At 39.0% G+C, this 20,880-nt stretch overlaps 3 protein-coding genes across 3 annotated transcripts in view; 1 reads left to right on the forward strand and 2 right to left on the reverse strand.

Moving 5' to 3' along the window:
* slc25a24 (solute carrier family 25 member 24) overlaps nt 1-4,255 on the reverse strand; it is an 8,851-nt gene extending 4,596 nt beyond the window's left edge. Inside the window, exons 1-4 of the mRNA XM_008334579.3 lie at nt 3,612-4,255; nt 2,071-2,197; nt 1,883-1,970; nt 1,069-1,180 (exon numbers count right to left, since the gene is read on the reverse strand). Of these exons, the coding sequence (XP_008332801.1) occupies nt 1,069-1,180; nt 1,883-1,970; nt 2,071-2,197; nt 3,612-3,791 (507 nt within the window). The 5' untranslated portion in view covers nt 3,792-4,255. The remainder of the gene's footprint in view (nt 1-1,068; nt 1,181-1,882; nt 1,971-2,070; nt 2,198-3,611) is intronic.
* A 1,603-nt stretch (nt 4,256-5,858) lies between these two features.
* Nucleotides 5,859-16,803, forward strand: LOC103396485 (protein FAM102B). Its single transcript, XM_008334591.3, is given in 12 exon segments — nt 5,859-6,153; nt 9,123-9,243; nt 9,416-9,445; nt 9,813-9,929; nt 10,139-10,185; nt 10,346-10,440; nt 11,824-11,922; nt 12,600-12,618; nt 12,620-12,823; nt 13,344-13,480; nt 14,122-14,191; nt 14,662-16,803. Coding segments are annotated over 12 exon segments (1,128 nt in total). The 5' UTR covers nt 5,859-6,007; the 3' UTR covers nt 14,705-16,803.
* On the reverse strand, nt 16,432-20,804 carry henmt1 (HEN methyltransferase 1). Its single transcript, XM_008334601.3, has 9 exons — nt 20,624-20,804; nt 20,235-20,350; nt 19,284-19,418; nt 18,880-19,062; nt 18,605-18,785; nt 18,280-18,493; nt 18,016-18,079; nt 17,768-17,928; nt 16,432-17,295 (listed from the first exon to the last, which is right to left on the reverse strand). The coding sequence occupies exons 1-9, from the start codon at nt 20,705-20,707 to the stop codon at nt 17,180-17,182; spliced, it is 1,254 nt and encodes a 417-aa protein (XP_008332823.1). The 5' UTR covers nt 20,708-20,804; the 3' UTR covers nt 16,432-17,179.
* Nucleotides 20,805-20,880: the final 76 nt, after the last annotated feature.

The following is a 20,880-nucleotide window of genomic DNA, read 5'->3' on the forward strand; positions in this document are numbered from 1 at the left end:
TGTTGGTGCTCAAAGTTTACCAACAAAAAAACAACACATTTACACTAACCTATAAAACCAGGCTACGCAAAACCCACCGACCTACCATGTCCACCTCCACCTCACAGATCCCACCGTCATCCTCATAGTCCAGGAAAACCCAGGGTTTCTGCTGCTGATGCTGCAGCCCAGCCATGGCCATGGTCACCCTTGGATATTGCCTGGAATTTCACTAGAGTCTGATTCTGCCGTGACTCAAACTCTGAAACCTAATTCTGAGGGTCTGCAGATCCAGTAGAACCCGGGGTGAGACATGCGGAGGTGAGGAAATGCGTCCTAAACTTCTGCTTGACTCTCAATGACGCTTCATCTCAGCCTCCTGGCTCTGATCCTGTCCTGTTCTACAGTCGTTTCATGACCTCTCACAATCCCAATGACCAGATAATCCCTCCTCAGGTCAGACTGAAATTAGCCTCTCTCTGTATTTAACCTCAGAGACGTGCCAGTGAAAGGAGTCTTTTGAACGTCACACACCGGCCATTGACTGGAGCTGAGAGGGAATTAACCGTCCTACGTCATTTAACTATCACTGTTTATAAGGAGGATCAGCCAAGAGAATTATATTTACAATTAATGTTTTGGGCTGACAAAGACTCAGAGAGGATAATGTCACTTTTGATAAAAACATTTTTTTGCTCAGGAAGTAGAATTTGATGTCAGTTTGTTGGTAATTCTATAGAAAGGTTTTTGGTAGATCTATTTTGTTTTTACAATAAATGCAATGAGATAGTTGCAGGAAAAAGCAAACCTATTTTAATCTCTCTTATCTCACTGTTTCTCTAAGAACTTCTGTGGAAATTCAGTGTAATGTGTTTGACAGAGAGCTGCAGAGGTTTGATGTCCACCAAATGTACATTAGCTGACCCACAAACAACACCGTAAACACATAATCTCAGGGATTAAATGTAACAAATTATCTTTTATGTGCCTCACTATGTGTAAATATATATTTTTTTATTGAGATCCTTCTCGAAGTGTCCTCTGAGATCACATGCACACACAGACACACGCACACACACTGGTACGTACTGTGCTGTGCTTCCAATAGCGGATAATCTCCTGCAGGTTAGTGGCTGGATTAAACAGGAAGTGATCCCTCCATTCATTCCAGTCCACAGTCATGGTCCCGTCCGCATCAATACTGTAAAAAAAATGGCACTGGATGAGAAAAGGAAATATTATTTCTAATTATTTCTTAGTGATCAGGCTAAAAGGTCTTCAACAGGGTGCCTGTGATCCCTGATGGTCTATTGAGGTACTGCAAGGGGGAGGTCATGGCATGGATTTTGATTTTTTTCATTTCATCAGAAGACACGAGATCAGAAGACAGTTTGGTTGTTGGACATGAAATGCTACTGCATGCTACTTAAAATAAAAAAAAATAAAAATAAACAAAATATACAAAAAAATGTTTTACTATGTAGAAATATCCCTAAGAAATAATTAGAGTATAAAAATACATGTGTGTCATCTGCCCTCATTTGTTGCCACCTTCCTTCCTGCACCTCAGCTCAGCAGTGACACACTAATAAAAACCACACTGCTTGCAAAAAAAAAAGAAAAATCTCTGTCTGACTCATTGTCATTTTCAGTGTCATGAAAATCACTTCTTATTCTGAGGGTTTTACTTCCTTTTGTGTTCCTGTGCTATAAATGTGGTTACGACAAATACGCAACAAACATTGTAGCAACCACCAGGACCAACACTTTGACGATGATAACTGGGTAAATGTTAGTTAACACTTTATTGAATTGCTGGACACTCATTCTTCCTATGAACAAACCACAGCAAAAAATAAAACAAATTAACAAAAATAACACCATAGTAGTCCAGATGAAATACCTTTTAAGAATCTTTTCTGCGTCATCCTTGCTGATGTCCATTCCCAGATCAGCCAAAGACTGCTTTATCTCCCCGATGTCTATTCGACCTGTTTAAAAATAAAAAAAGGGAAAAAAAACATCAATTTAATCAGAACCTCTGAAGAAACAAAAAGAAGATGAAAACGTAAATGTGACTAAACAGCACACCGTCGTTGTTTTTGTCCAAGCTCTTGAAGGTCAGTCGTAACTTCATCTCGTGTTCCTTCAGGTACTTGGTGAACTCGCTGAAGTCAAGTCCTTCGTCCTTGTCCGAGTCTCCAGAAGAAACTATTTTCTGAATGAGAATGAAAATATACAGTGTGGTCAAAAACTTGCTAATCTGCCATTAGCTGGTGCAGAGTTTCAACCTTGAGGTTTTGTGGAATTCAAATGGGGTCATGGAAAATGGTGAGTAATTGATTTTTTTTTTAAATTGCTGATAAAAACAAATTTTAACTAATAATAACTATTATTATTATTCTTTCTTTACTTTTTTTTAAAGAAGGACGTTTGACTGTTAATTAAACTGTCTCTCTGCAGTACATGAAGCAGCCACATGTTGTGTGTGTAGTCACTGTGAAAGTTCAGACAGTATGGACAAGATTGACAAGATGCTAAATTTTCCTTCAAGGAACAGTTGCACCAGTCTGTCTGCGCGTTTACAACGTCTTTATCAGAGATAGCTGTTATCTACTGTAACCCACTCACCTGCAGCAGTGACCTCCTCCCACCTCCCACCTCCACAGCCTTCTTAAAGACACAGTATCATACCCACTAATGAGATGGAGGAATGCAGAGTGATGTGGGACCTTCCACCCAGAGCCAAACACACCTACAAACTACTGTCTGAACTTTGAAATTGTTTGAGAAATCCAGTTGACACTTTACTCCACACAGTGTAAAATGATTGCATTACACCAGGATTGCTCAGTTCTGGTTCATATGATGGTGTATTTGGATAACAGCTTTACAAGAAACAGAAAGACTGTAACATAGACTTTTGCAAAAGGCAGTGGTTTGTGGAATCAGCTACCAAAATAAATTTCAAAATCATTTGAGACACGGGTCCCAGTCGCCTCTATGTTTATTTTATTAAAGTACATTTTATCCAGAACAACTTTAAAAATGATTCATTCATCTACTTTTTTAAAGATTAATCCTCCTTATAGCTACTGAAGGAACCGAAGTCACTTCCTGCAGTCATCTGTAGAGGGCGTGGTTTCACCCTGGACAGTTTCTAGGAACAAGCAACCACTCACACTCGCGTTCACAGCAATGGTCAGAAAGTTTTAATATTAGAAATAATATTAGAACTAAAAAGAATATTATGAAATATATTTGCACCTTTAAAGATAATTTACTATTTATTTTGGCTCTTAATATAAAATGTGCAATTGCCAAAGTTGCAAGTTTCAGTGCCATTTAGAGGAAAATTGACAAATAGACAAAACGTCACGTTTTAGGTGGAGTATGTTTACGGCTGTCATACTAGAAGTAGTCCGTTAATTATTGCGCAGTCCAGATATGAAATATGAAATAACTTTGTTTGTTATTGACTTCCATTTATGCAAACAATTGGCTAATCCAAAAGTACACTTCCGGTCTCCATTTAGGCTTTTTTTAAAGGATATACATCTTTGGACATGAGGCCTACTTAGTTAACATAGTTTGACAACCAACAGACCGGTTCCATTTTATACGTCACTCACCTGGGCTGCTCCTTTCCCGGTTTTGATGCCCATGGCAGCCAGGCCCGCCTTCAGCTCGGATACGTCCACTTTCCCATCTCTGTTGGTGTCCAGTTTCGCGAACAACTCTTCGTAGGAGCCGGATGCATCTGCTGCACAACGGCACTCCGAGAAAAACAGCTTTCGTACGACTTGGTACATGATTAATCGACGGCTGGGCTCCGTCGAAGCCTCCAAACTGCGGTGGTAACAGAAACACAGGCTGGTTCCTTAGGTTGGCACTTCTGGTTTGCTGCGGCTTCAGATGAGATCCGGACGATCACAAGAGAGGTTTTTGCAGAAAAGCTGGTAAATCCCGAGTAGGAAAAATGATCATAAGTGCCTGTTTGTCTGTTGGGGATCTAGAAAAAAAGCGATTATAGTAGGAGGAAAGAGATGAAGGGTGGAGAGAGTTTGCCTGAGACCTCCTCTTTGCTGCGCACACAAACACTCACACATGGACACACCCTTCAACTACAATAACACACAACTACTGCAGTTACTGCGTTTCATGACGTGTATTTACATTTATGGTCGTTTCGAATTGTTTGTTATTGACAATTGGCCTTGTTTGTTTCTTTTTTTAGTCGTGTTTTTAATAACATATATTCACATGGTGGTGGACGAGGCATTTTATTTTCATATACAGAACATTCATTCAAATATTACACATACAACATCCTCTATGACCTGCCCCCAGAGTGGAATTCCCGTATGTAAATTTAAAAGTAATTTGAGTATTCTGTTTTAGCTCAGTGACTCATACTCACAGGAATCTACCAGCTGCTCTGGTCAAAGCACATCCACAAAAATTTTAATTAACCGGGTTACTATTGTAGAGAAGAAGAGGAGACGAAGAGAGAGGGGGTTGGGGTTAACATTTGACAAAAAACTGCACTAATAACAATTCTAGCCTTGACGTACTATATATTTTTACATATTATATTATCTATATTATTTACACATTAATAGTAATAATACTGCTACTCCCAGTTGTCTTGTGGTGGAGACTACACTAAATCATTATAAAACCGGAGTCAAATTCCTTGAATGTGCACTCCTACCTTAATTATCAATATTGTTATGATCATTTATATTATTGTTGGTGTTGTTGCAGTAGTCAGTGGTAATCAGTAATAGTGGTAGATGTAGTAGTTTGGCGTTTGAAGCGGTACATAAAACTACAGTTTGTGTCTCTGGTCACGACATCTGGTTTCACTTTCCTCTCATTCCTCTGCTGCTGTTCTGCCAGCTGACCACCAGGTAGCGATAGAGGGAGAGGACGTGCTTCGTTGACGTGCATTTAAAATAACAGTTGACGCTAACTGCATCCGTTTCGCTCATTTGTGCTTCGGAATAAAATTGCAGTTTTGGGATTTATATCGCACACATTTTCAACTACTGTACTGGCAATTTTGACTACACATAATTTAGTTGCTGTACGTATCCATGGTGTATGTCAATATTGTAATACAATATGTTTGTATGTATGCAATACCTTCTGAGTGATTCAACTGTACTTGTAGTTAAAAGAAAATTTGAAAAGACAATTCTAGAAACAGCTAACAAGGACTCTTGAGAGGCATTTATTTATCTGTACCTTTCCCGTACTTCAAGTTCTATGATTAACATTCCACAGTTTGTGGTTACCCTGTGTTGTGTTACTGATGTTGCCTCCATTTACAGATATTAATAAAACAAGGTTCCTCCTACATACCTTCACTCTCATTGTGACTGTAGTTTGTTTTCAAAAGACACCCAAATTCCAGCATTGGGCAGATCGTTAAAAGGTGGCTGGTTTAAATGTTGGACATAATTTCATAACTATAATTACTCAAACTGCCCAAAATGGGGAAATGGTACCTTAGACCATTTCGATTATTATTTGGTATATTTTTGACTTTTTTTTCCTTTTTTCCTTTTAGTGCTATTATTATGTTAAATGCCTGAATATCTTCCTGGCTGGCGCTAAAGTACTACCACTAATATACTGTAAATCAGAGTAGTTGTGCCAGTAGTAGTATAAGTGATGCCAAGAGGCATTGATACCATAGAAATGACAGGTGGCCTTGAAAACCACTATTTCACAATAATAATTAAAACTAATGTCACGAAAACAAAACATCTACACGTATGTAAACAGTATCGTGACTTTTGTGGCTTTTTCACGTTTGACGAACAATGCATTTATTTTGAAAATCCAGAAAGGACGTCACGCTCGCTCGTCGCCTCCGTACTTGACTATTGTCGCCTCACCATCCTCCCACAACAAAACACTAAACATCACTGCTCCGTTCCTGGATCCACTACACGGTAACGGCTGTGATGAGAGCGGCGGCGGAGAGCGGAGCTCCTTCTCCCCAATACTAAGTCCGTGTATGGATTTAATGATGATGAAAAAAAAGAAATTCAAATTTAAGGTGGATTTCGAGCTGGATGAGCTCTCGTCGGTGCCTTTCGTCAACGGTGTGCTCTTCTGTAAAGTCAGGCTGCTGGACGGCGGCTTTACTGAGGAGTCTTCTCGGTGAGGAAGATGTTTGGATTGAATCTAGTCGATTAAATCAGACAAAAACGCTGATATTGTTCTCTGATAGGTCAGTCCAGTAGCTGTAGACAATGGTGTGTAATAACGTCAAGGCAGTGTAAACCAGCTAACGTCAGTCACGTCCGTCTCACTTGTCATTGTTGCTTGTATTCAATGTTACCTCTAACACAAGGCTTTTATCGACGTCGTCACCTTTAACTGCATGTCAGCTTCCGATGGAGAAAACGTTTCTGTACTTTGAATCAGTCGTTTTCTTTACGTTTAGGTTCTTTTACAGACGAGCCCTCTGGTGTGAATTATTTGCTGTGCATCCCATACAGCTGCTGCTCTGGAGATTAATCGACTATTAATTGATTGCTCCATAAACACCAAACATTTTGACAATGATTAACTGGGTTGCATTGTGATGATAAAAACCTCAATCGATTTTCCCTTCATTTATAATTACTTTTTCAGCTCCTAATACTTTTAGGTATTTGCTAATATAATGGAGCTGTACACAGTAAATGTTGATGTTCATGAATTAAATTATTTACTTTACTTTATTTACTTTTCTTTCTGCACTGGGTAAGACCAGGGATGGGCAAGGGATGGCTCACGGGCCAGAATGAGGTTCAAAATTTGACTGGTGGGCTGGTTTGGTGTTAGTTGGATGTAGAATTTAAATACTGTGTACAAGAATAAACCTAAACTTTCAAACATAATTTGGTACATGTGATTGGTACATCAGTCTTTATCTTACTCTGTACCAGTGTTTGTCGAGATAGATTAGAAAGACCAGCCTAGCCACACCTAGACTTCATGTACAAATTAGAAATAGTCCCCTGTAGGACTCAATAAATCCCAACAGAAAGTCTTTCAAAATTAAGACTGTAGTTTGAAATGTTAAAGATGATAAATCTTAAATGTAAGCATCAAACAAAAATCTCACAAAATGTACATGTAATGAAATATAATAATCTTCTAGTTTAAATGACCTCATAACTGACTAAAATCTTGGCCTGTTAAGTTGAAGACAACGCTGATATACTGGCAGGAATTGAAGAAAGACACAAAGATCAAATTATCTCTGATTATCTTTGCTTTATTTTAGTTTTCATAGCCATCTGCTGCCACCTAGCAGAAGAGTATTTAATTGTTCTGCCATTCATGATTTGACGAGCAAAGAAAAATTATATGCAATAAATAATAGCTTTCAGCCTACTGGCTGTCAGCGGAACCTCATACCCCAAAAACAGAAGCTAAAAGTTCTCCCCAACATGTTTAGCATCTTCTGTTATCTCCAGCCTAAGACCAAAATAATGAACCCAGTCTGCTATAGGGCGCTTAAGAGCTTTAGAGAGCTGCTTTAGAGTTGTTGATTTAAATTTCCTGGAGCATTTTGATTTGTTGGACACTCCTGTTGGTTATCCCCACTGTGAATAAAAGGGAAGTGTGGGCTGTGGTTTTATGAGCCTCTCTTTTCCTTTGGTGTTGGTTTTCATCAGGTCTGTGTCATTGTTTCAGCCCAGGCTTCCGTGTAACAAATGTTGGCGTCTATTCAGACTTGCTAGTTTTATTGCAACTGGACAGAAGAAACGAAGTGCATTGATTTCATGTCAAATAGATTTGGTTTCCAATGTGGCCATCGCTATCTTGGCCAAAAAAACCCTCCTAAATAATTTGGTTTCAACTATATTGTTTAACCTGAGGTTGGATCTGTGAAAGAACACATCGTCCTGCTAGATTAGAGTTCAGTCTCTTTACTGAAGATGCCTTCATCTGCCACATTTTTATCCTGACCTACCACTTGGTTTCTCTGTGTTTGTCTTTAGCATCACTGGTGGTGATTGAAATGAGTGAAATACACATTGGGTTATCCCTCTATTTTTGGTCAATTGTATGAAGTAACGATTTTCAAACATTAGAAAACTGTGACCAAAACACAGTGTTTAGTCTTTACCCATCTTAATAATGAACCTTACACACTGCAAGTTTAAGTTAGCAATACTCAAAGTGACCATCACTTATTGGAACTTTTTTCTAGAACCCAATTGAACATTTCAGAACTTTAAACTTCCTGCCTCCTCCCTCCAGTTGAACTGTAATATTTAGTGATGCCGTGAGCTCAGCATGAATAAAATCCAACCCAATAACAGGCAATTAAAGAGCGTGAGCATCTCTAACAGAAGGGAGTTGTTTAGGTGGGAGGGAGCAGAGAAGACGCCAGGGAGAAAGGGGCCATCTGGGATATCTTGATGCTGCCCACGCGCGCGGTCTTCCTCTCTCACTCCATCTTCTCCTTTCACTGATAATGGGCTACATGTCAGCATCACTTTAAGTCCAGGCTGCCGAGACAGTCGACTTTTAGCAGATTCGAACCGCACCCTTTACCAAAACTGTTGTGCTCACAAGTTCTGGGAGTCAGCTGGTTAAACAGGACTGAAATTGATAGGTTTTATTAACTCGGTGTAAACAGTGGTTAGTACAGGTGCCTGACTGCAAGACACCGATTCGAGTCGTGGTGCAGTCGAGACTTATCTTTGTCTTGGTTTGAATTTTGTCTTCACGTGCAAAATGTTGAAGATTCTAGTTATTTGACAGAAAAATCTTTTCTTAACAGTATGTAGAATACCATAGGTGTATATTTCAAAACACAAAAATAAACACATGAAGGTAGAAATTTGAATATGTTAAAATTAACGTACAACGTAAACATTATGCCAAATGTGAACATCAAGAAAAAAAGGTCATTTCAGATGAGTAGGTTGCCCTGTGCCACGCCCTAACCGTTGAGCCACATAAGAAGTGAAATCCATCCATCCGTCCGTTCTTTGCATCTATTTCTATCTGGTTATTCCGGAAGCATAATCTGATACAGACTCTTTTTTTTTTTCTCGCTCAGCAAAATCCATGACAGTGTGACCTTAGCTGTTGCTGAAAGGAGTGTTTGTGATTTCCTCTCACAGTGAACCGGTGCAGGCCAACTGTGTTCGATGGAGGAAGCTGTTCTCTTTCCCCTGCAAGATGAGCGCCAACGCAGGGACGGGCGTGCTGGACCCGTGTGTGTGTCGGGTATCGGTCAGGAAGGTACATCCTCACCCGCTACAAAACTTGTACAAAATATAGCAGCACTGCTGTTGTGCTGGATATAATTCCAACCAAGAGCCAGACAAGTCAGAACAGTACTGTAATCATTGTGTCGTTCTTATCAAAACAGTCAGACAGTGATCAGACTAACATTTCTGCTCTTCCCCTGCAGGAGTTGAAGGGTGGAAAGGCATATGCAAAGGTAAACTGATCACATACTCCTGCTACCCCACCCCCATACTTCGACACCACCTTCAGGTCACCTACATTTACAGTAATCATCCATATTGATGTAGAAAGCCCGTAGCAAACAGATGGCCCTCATTGCCTCAAGGTTAGCACAGTATGTCATGTGTTCTGACTCTGACACTTTTGCAGAGTTTCTGTCATTAACTGTTAGAACGACCTGAGCTTACATAACAACATTTTAAACCTAGTCTTATTAGCGGGTGTGATGTGTGCCGCCGTGTCGTTTATATCCAGAATTTGACTCATTCTCGACTGTCTGATGGATCTGTCTCCTAAAAGAGAAGAGAAGGCTCACCACCTTGTCATTTCTTCTCCTCCAGCTCGGTTTTGCTGATCTGAATTTAGCAGAGTTTGCTGGTTCAGGAAACACGACCCGCAGATGTCTGCTGGAAGGCTATGATACCAAAAATACCCGTCAGGACAACTCTATTCTCAAGGTAACACTGGGGCTGTGATCAAGCCTCTATAGCACCGAGATTTTACAGATTCTTTTTCTTGTAGCATGAATGATTTTTTTTGGTTTAGCTCATAAGCACGAGGACGTCATGTATTTCTTACTTTTTTTAAGGGTTTGAATATTTCTGTGGTAATATAGAAAGTAGTGCAAGTAAACCACAAAGCTGAAGATATCACCTTCCTGTTCTAGGTCGTCATCAGTACACAGCTTATGTCAGGAGATCCCTGCTTTAAAACGTAAGTTCCCAGACTACCATGAGGTAACAGAGATGAAGTGTGATGATTTGCAATTGAGATTTCTTTAGGTCTTGATCACTGAACTTCTGCTCTGTGTTACTTTAAAATTCATTTACACAATGAAATTAAAACAGCGCCTTCATTTGACATTTGTCCTCAGTCCTCCCTCTACAGCCACTGTGATAGGGATCCAGAGTGATGGAGAGAGTCTGCTGGAGGAGAGGAGAGGAGGAGACTCACAGAAAGGCTCTTCTGGTAAGACTGACCACGCCACATTGCCACATTACACTCCTCTGTTCTGCTTAGTCATGCCATCTGCGTCTCTGAACATTCACAGAGACTTGGTACTGAACCATTAGCCTCTGACATTTCTATGCTGAACCTCTGTTAGACCATGCACTTAAGTTATATTTTATGGTGGCTATGAACTGACAACAAACAAGATTTACAAAAGAGTCAACTCAAAGTTCAAGTGTCTCAAATACCTTCCTCTGATTTGTACTTTGTGGTGGTTGCTGTAAATAAACAGAGTTGGGTCGTGGAGCTTGAGTGGCAACAAACAGCAACTTAGCAGTGACAACACACATAAGACAGTAATATCAGCAGTGACTTATGCTCAAATAATTACAATCAGTTGATGCATTAGTTCTTAATTTCTTACCAAGAAGATGATGGCAGGATGAGTCTTATTTATTATGCAGTATTTATCAGGTCCTCGACACCCTGGTGTCTCCCAACCTTTTTGGGTCACCCCACCAGACAAAAATATATATACATAAGGAAAGTGAAAGTGAACTATTTGTCATTGTGAAACAGCACACCACTGCACATAACCAAATGTGACCTTTGCTTTTAACCCATCACCAAAGTGAACAGTGGGCAGCTTTAAGCGCCCGGGGAGCAGTGTGTGGGGACGGTGCCATACTCAGAGCACCTCAGTGGTAACTTGGCAGTTGGTGGACTCGAACCTTAACCACTAAGCCACCACTGCCCTGACATTCTAGTATATAATTCTGTACTGTACCAGTTTGAGCATCTCTTCATTACTCTCATCCTTAACACGCGCTCCTGTTTCACTGAACCACTCTTGTGCAAATACTCATCCTGCAGCTGTTCCATTTTATTACACGTGGGTCTCTTGTGTTTCACACACATGCACACCCCTCCTCTTTGTGTGTGTCCATATGTGAGCAAATCCACAGCCGGATGCTTCAGAGTGAAGAGCAACTCTTTCATGTATAATTTAAATTTGCCGTCTTCTAGATTAGCTGCAATCTGCTCCGACCCTGTGGGCTCTTCCATGGTTAAAAATAGTACATTTATAGTTGTGTGTGTTTGCATTTTTTTCTGCTGAAGACAATCTTCCCGTTACGAGTCGCAATGGTTTTGTGTAGCACGTGTTTTGTGTATGTGCTGTTTTTTGGTGAAAATACTACTTCAGATTTGTGGCTAATGTAGAGTAAAAATCTTTCTTTTAAAATTATCGAAAGAAATTTTATCTATTTGTTCTTTTTTTTTTTTACTGCTCTGAAAAATTACAAAGAGAAAAGTGACAATTTACTCTGTGTTTACACATTACAACAAACTGTTACTGGCCCTTCATCCCTGCTGTTGTCTTTGTCTCCTGTCATCTGACAGAAAGCCGGGAAGGCAAGTGCCCGGTTGTTCCCGATGAGTTCGGAGGCTGCGGTCACTCCCGGACATCCAGCTACGCCAGCCAACAGTCTAAACTTTCAGGTAGAATCGTCACACGTCTGAATTTTACTGCTATTACACCGATAAGTATGTCAGATAATATTTTACCGGCCAGTCTGGTGAAAAAAATCATTGCTAACGCCTAACACTTGCTCTTACTGAAGGAAGTCTGTGTAATTCAAAACTGAGAAACTAATCAAATGAGGAAAATTAAAATATAAGATAAAATGATTTCCTTGTGCCGCCGCACCTCAGCAGTTCAGAGCCGCAGCTCCATTTCCCATTACAGACAGATTGAATGTCTGTAATAAAAGATCCCAGGAAGTGAATAGCTGTATAAAGAGCTGATCTAAAGTATCTTTTCCTTTTAACGTCAAAAAGCTATTTCCCAACATGTTCATCTATATGAGTGTATTTGTATGTTGTGTGTGTGATGTTTTTGCAAAAGTAATGAAAAAATGTCCTTAACTTGACACAGACACTCACCATGTTGTTGAAACATTTTTACAGTTCAGACCAAATAGAGACAAATATAGAAATGTAGAAAGTTGACTTTCTGTAAATGGAGGGCGTAAACTAAAATAAATTTTAAAAAAAATACATATCTGTTTTAATAAATATTTTTTGACTAAGGATATGTTCTGGATTTTTCCAGTTCCAGGTAGAAGATAAGTTTATCTTTCGAAATTGGGCCAATCATTATTTTTCTTTTTTCCCAGGCTACAGCACGAGTCATTCACAGCATGGCAGAGTTCAGCCATCGCAGAAACCATTCAATAGGCAGTGCCTCCACAGGCATAGGCAGCATCCCAGAACCCAGTGAGGACAAAGAAAGAGAGTCCAGACTCTGTCCTGCACTGCCTGAACACCCGGCCCCAACCACCACCACCAACCCACACGGGACACCAGTACGAAGTGCATCGTCCTGTGAACGACTTAACAGGTGAGTCGTTGGCAAGTGAAAGAGCTGATAGTAATAAATAGATTCACAAAAACTAACTGCCTCTTGATATTGTCATACTGGTCATCTAACCGAAGTAAAATTAAATAAAAAAACATTCTAACCGAATGAGCAGAGGAGCAACAGGGAGCTTTTAGTGATTTTTTTTTTCTTCATAAAATCTGGGGCTAATGCATCCCGACTGATGTCATAAGGGGTTCCGACCAGATGTTCATCTCGTCCCTGGGACTTTGTTATTTTGGTAATTAACATGCAAATGTGAGCTTTATGTTCATAACATTCATAAAGTACACTGCATCTGAGAGTTATACTCTGGGTCTGACTTTTACCAAATGTTTTATAATGAATAATGCTATATCCTAAAATTGATTAAATAAATGTTTCCCTCTGAAATATCCATTGGACACTGCTAACAAATCAGATGGGAGATTCAAGTAATGTTTGTTTGCTTTTGAAGCTATTACAAGGACTCACAGTGATTCTCCTGTATTATCCTTATCAGACATCCAGTAAAACAAGACTCTATGGAGTCGCAGCTAAAGAGAATGGACGACACACGAGTGGATGCAGACGACGTGGTAGAAAAGATCCTTCAGAGTCAGGACTTCACACCCAGCCTTCTGGACTCCAGTGCTGAAGGTATTTGAACAAACAGACTAAGGTGTGTACAAGTATGGGCAGTGGTGGCTTAGTGATTAAGGAAGCTGATTTGGGTCCGGAACGCTTCAGGTTCGAGTCCACCAGCTGCCAAGTTACCACTGAGGTGCACTGAGCATCATGGCACCGTCCCCACACACTGCTCACCGGGCACTTAGAGCTGCCCACTTTAAAGCCAAGGTCACATTTGGTTGTGTGCAGTTTCACAATGACAAGTAGTTCACTTTCCTTTCCCTTCTTTAAAATATGTAACAGGCAGAAGTGTTGACTATAAGAGTTTCTATATAAAAAGTAAAACTAAAAACACAAAAACAGAAGGCATTGTTTATTTATATATTTATATTCATACTGCCGTCTCTTGACGCTTTTACCCTTTTACCCATTGTGTTACGCGGTATTTAACAGATTTCTGGAGCCCACACATCTTTGTACTTTAGGGAATGTGGCCTTTTCTGTCTCTGTGATGTCATCTCCTTCAAAGCTAGAAAAAGAATCCCGCTGTCAATACAGGATTATTTATAGATTGCCTAGCAACTGGCTGCTCCTCATAACAAAGATTTACAGAGAAGGATGGTGTTGCCATCATTATTCACTTAGAGTTACTGAAAATGCTTATTTTTCAGAGGAGGGCCTTCGTCTGTTCGTGGGGCCTGGAGGAAGTACGGCCCTCGGAAGCCACCATCTTCCCACCAGGTGAGAACATCAACAGTAAGAGTAGTGATCAGAGTCAAAGAGTCATAATAATAAAACACTATGTTATGGTACAGCAAAAGCGTTGCTGGCTGAAAAAACAAAATATAATTCTGAATGAAATTCTTACTTATAATCTGATATCCCGCTGACTTGTAATAAAGATGATAATAATGATGCCTTATATCCGGATCTTCAATATTTTCCTAAATTATCACCACTCACTGGCCCTGACAATTTTGGGAACGTTTGTAAAGGTACTCTCCCTGTGGTGATTCAGAGGAACTGCATGTCGGCAATTAGTGTTTGAGCCTTTCATGCAATACTGTGCAATATTCAAATGTTTTTTACATACTACCTCAGTGACAGATTCACTAAAGACACATATTCTTTTCCAAAGACAAAATGTTCTCCTTTGTCAATGTCATTTGTATTACTGTGATTTCTAAGTTCATCCTGTCTTGTGTCAATAGGGTCGGTGCAGGGGCGTACGAGCAGGTGGTGATCAAACGTTAAAAAGCTGCAGCCTGCCAGTAACAAACTCCTGCTGCTTACAGCCAAGAACTGGAAATTGCATTATTTACAGACAAAGAACATTATCAACAACTTTGTTACATTTATTCTGACCAAAATGATTTGCAGTCAATGTTATTGTGATAATGGTGAATATGTGCTTCAACCACCCTAAAACAGTGAAATCCCCGTCTTTAGTTCATATATGTAATTCTTGGCAATGCAGATATAAACATATTTTAGTAAATGTTTAAAAGCATACAAACAGTATGTGATAACACATGATGTGGCCTTTGAAAGATAAGCAGAAGATGCAGCTGTATGTTGGTGAGTTGCTGGAACAGTGCTCACAAGTTTTCACATCAAATATGGTATATGTTCCTCAGAGCCGTAAACTTATAGTGAAGTCAACAGCAGAATTAAACGCTTCAAATGCTCAGTCATATCAACTTTAATTACTGCAGCGCCTGACCGTTCGGCGAGTGTTTCACATTACAACAGTGCCCCCTAGTGCTCACAGCAGCTATGTCAGTATTTTCCAGTTTTAACTTTACAGGCAGAAGCAGGCAGCATCAAACCTTACGTCTTATGAATATATATGAAAAAGATTACTGTTAGTACTGTTATTCTATCAATGTGTGAAAGATCTCCATTAAATAGGAGTCTGTCATCCATTTATTACATTCCTGTAGTCATAGGTCTTTATATAAAATATTGGCCTATAAGCTGCAATTGATGGTGAAAAGTTAGATTATTTTACTACAGGTATTTGGTGTGAGACCTCTAAAATGTGTGAATGTTGACTCTGTGTATGGAGTGTTTGTAGCAATTGGTTAAAAAAAAAAATCAGTATTGACTTACACTAGGTACCTTGTTGTTTTAAGTGACCACGGGTGATCTCTATGGTAAAAAAGCGCTTTGTTGTTACTTTTTAGGAGAAAAATGGGAAAAGTTTCTATTTTCCTATTTGCAGGTGTCTCTGCTCTTACTTGTTCTTAGCTGCCAATCATCCTTTTACAGAACCACACATTACCAGTCACTGTTTCAATCAAAACTCAAACTCCTCTAATGTCTCTATTGTAGTACAACTACAAACCAGATAGAAGGATCCATTAGTTCCTCAATTGAAATGAAGATTCCCCTGCGTACCACTAGAGGGAGCCCTCGTACAAATAGTGGTACACAGAGTATGCAATGCTTGCAAAATTGGCGCTACATTAAAGACACAAAAGTTGAGATGTTGTTAACTGAGAGATCTTTGCATAACCGGTATACCATGAATTAGGTGATGTGAAACCGCAGCAGAGAGTAACTACTCCGTCCTTAACATAGACTTCACACATGTCTGAACAATGCTCCATTAGTGTTTTAAGATGTCAGTGTTGATTTTTTAAGGTTTTAAAAGTCTGCATGATTTTGATGAAATGCATAATTCTCTTAGCAGTGCCGAGGTTAACAATTTACATTTTCCCTACTGTGTTACTGTGCCATCTGTTCAATTTTTTTTTTCATACAGGTAGCATATGGGAAATCATACTGTTATCATTATTTGCTGTTGAATGTCTGTCTGTCCAAATGTGAGTGTATAACTGTAAAATCTGTGTCTTCATCAAGTGATTGTATGTTTATTCTTCTGTGTTTTTTGAGCATGCTAATAGGTTCCATGTGCTAAAAGTCACACATTAAGGATATCATTGTCTTTTTGTGTTTTCTTTTCTCTTAAATTGCTGATATTGTGCCATATATTTGCCAACATGTTTTGTTTAAAGAAATGACATTCCCACTACATAGATGGTGTTTAGTGCTACTATGGCTATTTCTGTCTCTATAAATCAGTTCAACCTGTGTGACACAGGTATATTCATCTTGGTACCTAACATGTTGTTACAAACATGGTTGCTTCTTCTCTTCTGTGAAGCTGTTGTTATGTATAAAACTGTAAAATGTATTTTCCTGTAGCGTGACGTTCTGCGCTGTCCTAACACTGTCCAGTGGTTCCTGTCACAGATTTTGGTATTTTTTGACCAAACATTTGCTTCCTTAACAAGTGGACCGGATGCTTCAAATGTGTACCTTGCACTGAATTAAACTCTTCTAAAGCCCGCTTGTGTTCTTAACCTACCACACTACATAATACACTAGAGCAGTTGATATGGAACAGACTGCAACAGAAAAACAAGTAGAGCTGAGTTTTACCACATTATCCTGAACATAACTTTTATTTATGAAGCTCAAACGCAAACAAAAACTCAAAACTACAGAAATAAACAGCTTCTGGTTCTGCATTTGCTTCAAACATTTGAAATGAAACAGACCTAAAAAATGTTATATAGTTAACGTAATTACCCGCCTAATGCCTGTGCACAGTGCTGTGAAACCTCACTTTTTTAACAGTCAAAACAACATTTCAGAATGATGCCAGCTTCTTAAGTTAACGAGTGACCTACTTGTCTTGGACACCAAGTTGCAACCTCCTAATCAAACATTTGTTTCCCAGTCTTGCCCTTGCTCAGGAGTGCCGCAGTGCTCTCTGACCTCAGCATATCTGCTGTCTTCTAGGTCATCATGCTCTTCCTCCCCTTTTTCCTCAGATTCTTAAAATACAAATGAAAAAGTAGGGCTGTGTATTGGCAAGAATCTGGCGATATGATACATGAGCAGGAAACAATACAATATACTGCGATACTATAGGCAAAACAATATATTATTATTATATATTTTTTAACAATTTAATTGGCAGCGGAGTAACACACAATGCTGTTGCATGGTTGACATCAGGTTACTAAAATTAGAGAAGAAAATTAGAGAAGAAATAAAAGCAAAATAAAATGAACCAACGCCACAAATGTTAACTGTTAATTAAAAAAGCTGAGACAGTGCTGTAGAATATTGATAAGATATTGTGAAACAAAATATGATATTCAGTGTATTGATATTTTCTTAAGTTCCATGAGAACAACATTACATACTGCTGACATCTTTAACATACAGTATCTCTGACACCACACTCTTACATGTCATACATGTGTGTTAAACTGATGTGAAAGAGTTTAAAGACAACAGTACCTTCTTCCTGGAGCTGTATAAGCACAGCATCGCCATCCTGGCTAAATTTGACACTGGGCTCATCACTCAGCAGATGCCTGAGATTCTCCAGAGTTCCACTCAAGGCACCAACTTTGGGGCAGTGAGACCACAACAGGTTCAGAGGCACAGACAAAAACCCACTGGCACAGAAAAAAAGTCTCATGAAGTGACACAGATACAACAGAGTGGAATGTTTCTGACACAAAAGGTCACTTTGTTGGACAAACCTCTGATCTCTGAACAAATCTCTACTGAAGCCAAACTCTGGCTCTGCCACCTGTGCTCCACACACTGAAGAGATTGAATAATATTAGCCAAAACTGTATTTTATGTTAAAAATAATTTATTGTATCTAACTCTGAAAGTTTGTTTAAACATTTAATTAGTGAAGACAACAAAAGCACAAAGAGAGAGAAAACAATATTAAATAAATAACATGAATAAAACATCAAATAAACAACACAGGAAAGTTTTAACCATCTGATTCTCACCTGTCTGCTCTTCTCTCGCCTCCTCATGCTGCACTGAAAGACAATCATTTCCTCCTCTCTCGCCCTCATTCCATGTACAATCTTTGTCCCTCTCAAAGCTTTTGTCCGACTCCCATCTGCTCCTCAGTCTCTGTGTCCAACATAGAACCTCGCCGACCAGGACCCTGCGCAGGATGTTGTTATCTCTCATGCTTGGATATTTCACACTGTACATCTGAAAAGAAATACAGAATCAAAAGGGCGAAGAAAAAGAGTGCATTAAATATTGCTGTCTTTTTATTTTTGTAAATCTAGTTGCCATGTTGTGCGTCACAGATCTGCTTACCAGTGTGTATGGAAATTCATCCTCTGCATCGTCACAATAAAAGTTGTGACCACTTCTTCCTTTAAGGTTGTGAAATACACCAATCTGAGAGCAGAAGCCGACGCTCTCAAGCCCTGATGGTGCAGTGCCAACGCCTGTGAACTCCACCTCAAAACCAAACCTCAAACACACCTCAAGAGCCCTTAGGAGAGATGTTGATTTTAAAAAAGAAGTTAGTAAGTAATAGATAATTCTATAACCCTCCGCCCAAAAATGTTAGAATCACTGTTTTATACCATGATTGGAACTCAGCTCTGGTCCACTCAAATTTGTGATCACTGTGCCGAAACCCTGACAGTCCAGGGAGAAGTGGGTTGAATTCAGAGTTTGGTGTGCTGATAATGACAGCCGCTGGGTTCATGAAACCAAAAACCACCTCAGAGAAACACTGCACATCATCAGGAGTGAGGTGCTCAATGCTGCAGAACACCAGGAAGGAATCATAGTGAATAAACATGAGATTACATGGAAAGTGATATGACTAAATTAAAAAAAATAAAGAAATGTAAATAAAGAAAAAAAGAACAAAAAAAAGAGGAGCCAGACTGTGTTTTACTCTTACAGGCCTGGACTGAAACACAGGAAAGATTATGTCTAAGTTTAGGACAAGGTTCCATTGGTTCGATCAACAACCACTTACAGCTCTATACTGGTGACCAGATCAAACCCTCTGAGCCGGGCATCTCTCTGTGTCACTGAGCCTTGGTACAGCTCAATGCTGAGCTGGTCATCAATGGGCTGAAGGTAGTCAGCTGGCATCGGAGCTAATCCATGCCTAAAAGAAGAAAGAGGAATTCACCTCTTAAGAAACATGTTTTTTTTAACTTCAAATAGGCATGCTTATATTACAAATACACACATTACACATCAATACCTGTAGAAAAAGTCTGATATTAAACACATATTATGGATAAATAAAATAATATATATTTAGGGCGTCGAAGGCAGAAAGCGGAGAGTCCTGGGTTCTGACTTCTTTTCCCCAATTTTTGTTCTAAAACTAAAATTAACTTACTTGGATTTATCCCATTATGGGGATTTTTTCCCCTGTATTTTTATTTTTTAATTCTTTGATGAAATACCTGGGAAACAAAGGAATAAGCGGTAGATGAAATAATATGACTAATTTGATTCATTTAAACTAGTGCAAACAAAATCATTCATTAGTTATTCGACTAAGAAAATAAAGTTAAAAAATGTTGTAAAATGTAATGTTGTAAAAATGTAAAAAATGTGGAACTACTGAATATAAAAATAAATTTTAAAAAAGACCAATTACAGTACACCTAAGAATCTTTTGGAAAGGGATTGTTAGTAAACTCCGAATGCTGGCGAATAAACTAAAACAATACACTTTATTGATAACATTGTAATATATTACATTACAATTTAATAAAAATATTATATAAAGAATATAATTGTAGTCTAAAGATATATAAATTTTTTAACTAATATCTGTTTCGTAAAAAAGTCTAGACTAAACAAAACACATATAATTCGGAGAATAATTCGGTAAGGAGCCAACTGTAACGAATGAAGTTACAATAAAATAAAAGTTACAACTTTTCTTCTTATTCAAATACAAACCTACATTTTTTTCTTGACTCGGGTGCCATTAACGTCCACTCCAACCAGAAGGTCAATTTCACGGTGAAACCACTTCAGCTTTTTCAGCAGTTCACACTGACCACACCCCAGGTCTACCACCTGAGCGCAGAATACATTATTTATTTATTGAAAATTATTGATTAATTTATTTTATCATTCAACCGAGAAAAAAGTCTACAGGACGCGACATTTTCAACCGAAATACAGCGGTCACGGTGAATATTCAAAAAACCCTGCCATTGGTATTGTACCAATTTAGCTTTCGTTAGCTTCCACTGGTACCGCAAAACTTAGGTATAGGCATTTAAGTAGAATTCACAGCAACACTTAATTAAACATTTAAGTTATTGTTGCAAATACACACATTGTTACCTTTTGGGGTTTGTGTTGTTTGACAAAGTCGACAACAAACTGGTGTCTCTGCCTGTGAAGCGGCGGTAGGAAAAGCGGTTCCATCTTTAATTTCCCATTAGCAAACAACCACACGGCCGCCAGCCGTTAGAGCGCGCTGTTCACAATCGTCAACGTTGAATCCAAACGACGCAGTGTATCCCGTTGTAAACTCAGTCACCGCTCGTAATTCTCAAAGTTTTATTTATAAAATCTGAACTTTTACTGGCAAGTTATGT

This window comes from Cynoglossus semilaevis, chromosome 2 (assembly GCF_000523025.1).
Source record: "Cynoglossus semilaevis isolate Cse_v1.0 chromosome 2, Cse_v1.0, whole genome shotgun sequence".
NCBI classification, from domain to species: Eukaryota; Metazoa; Chordata; class Actinopteri; order Pleuronectiformes; family Cynoglossidae; genus Cynoglossus; species Cynoglossus semilaevis.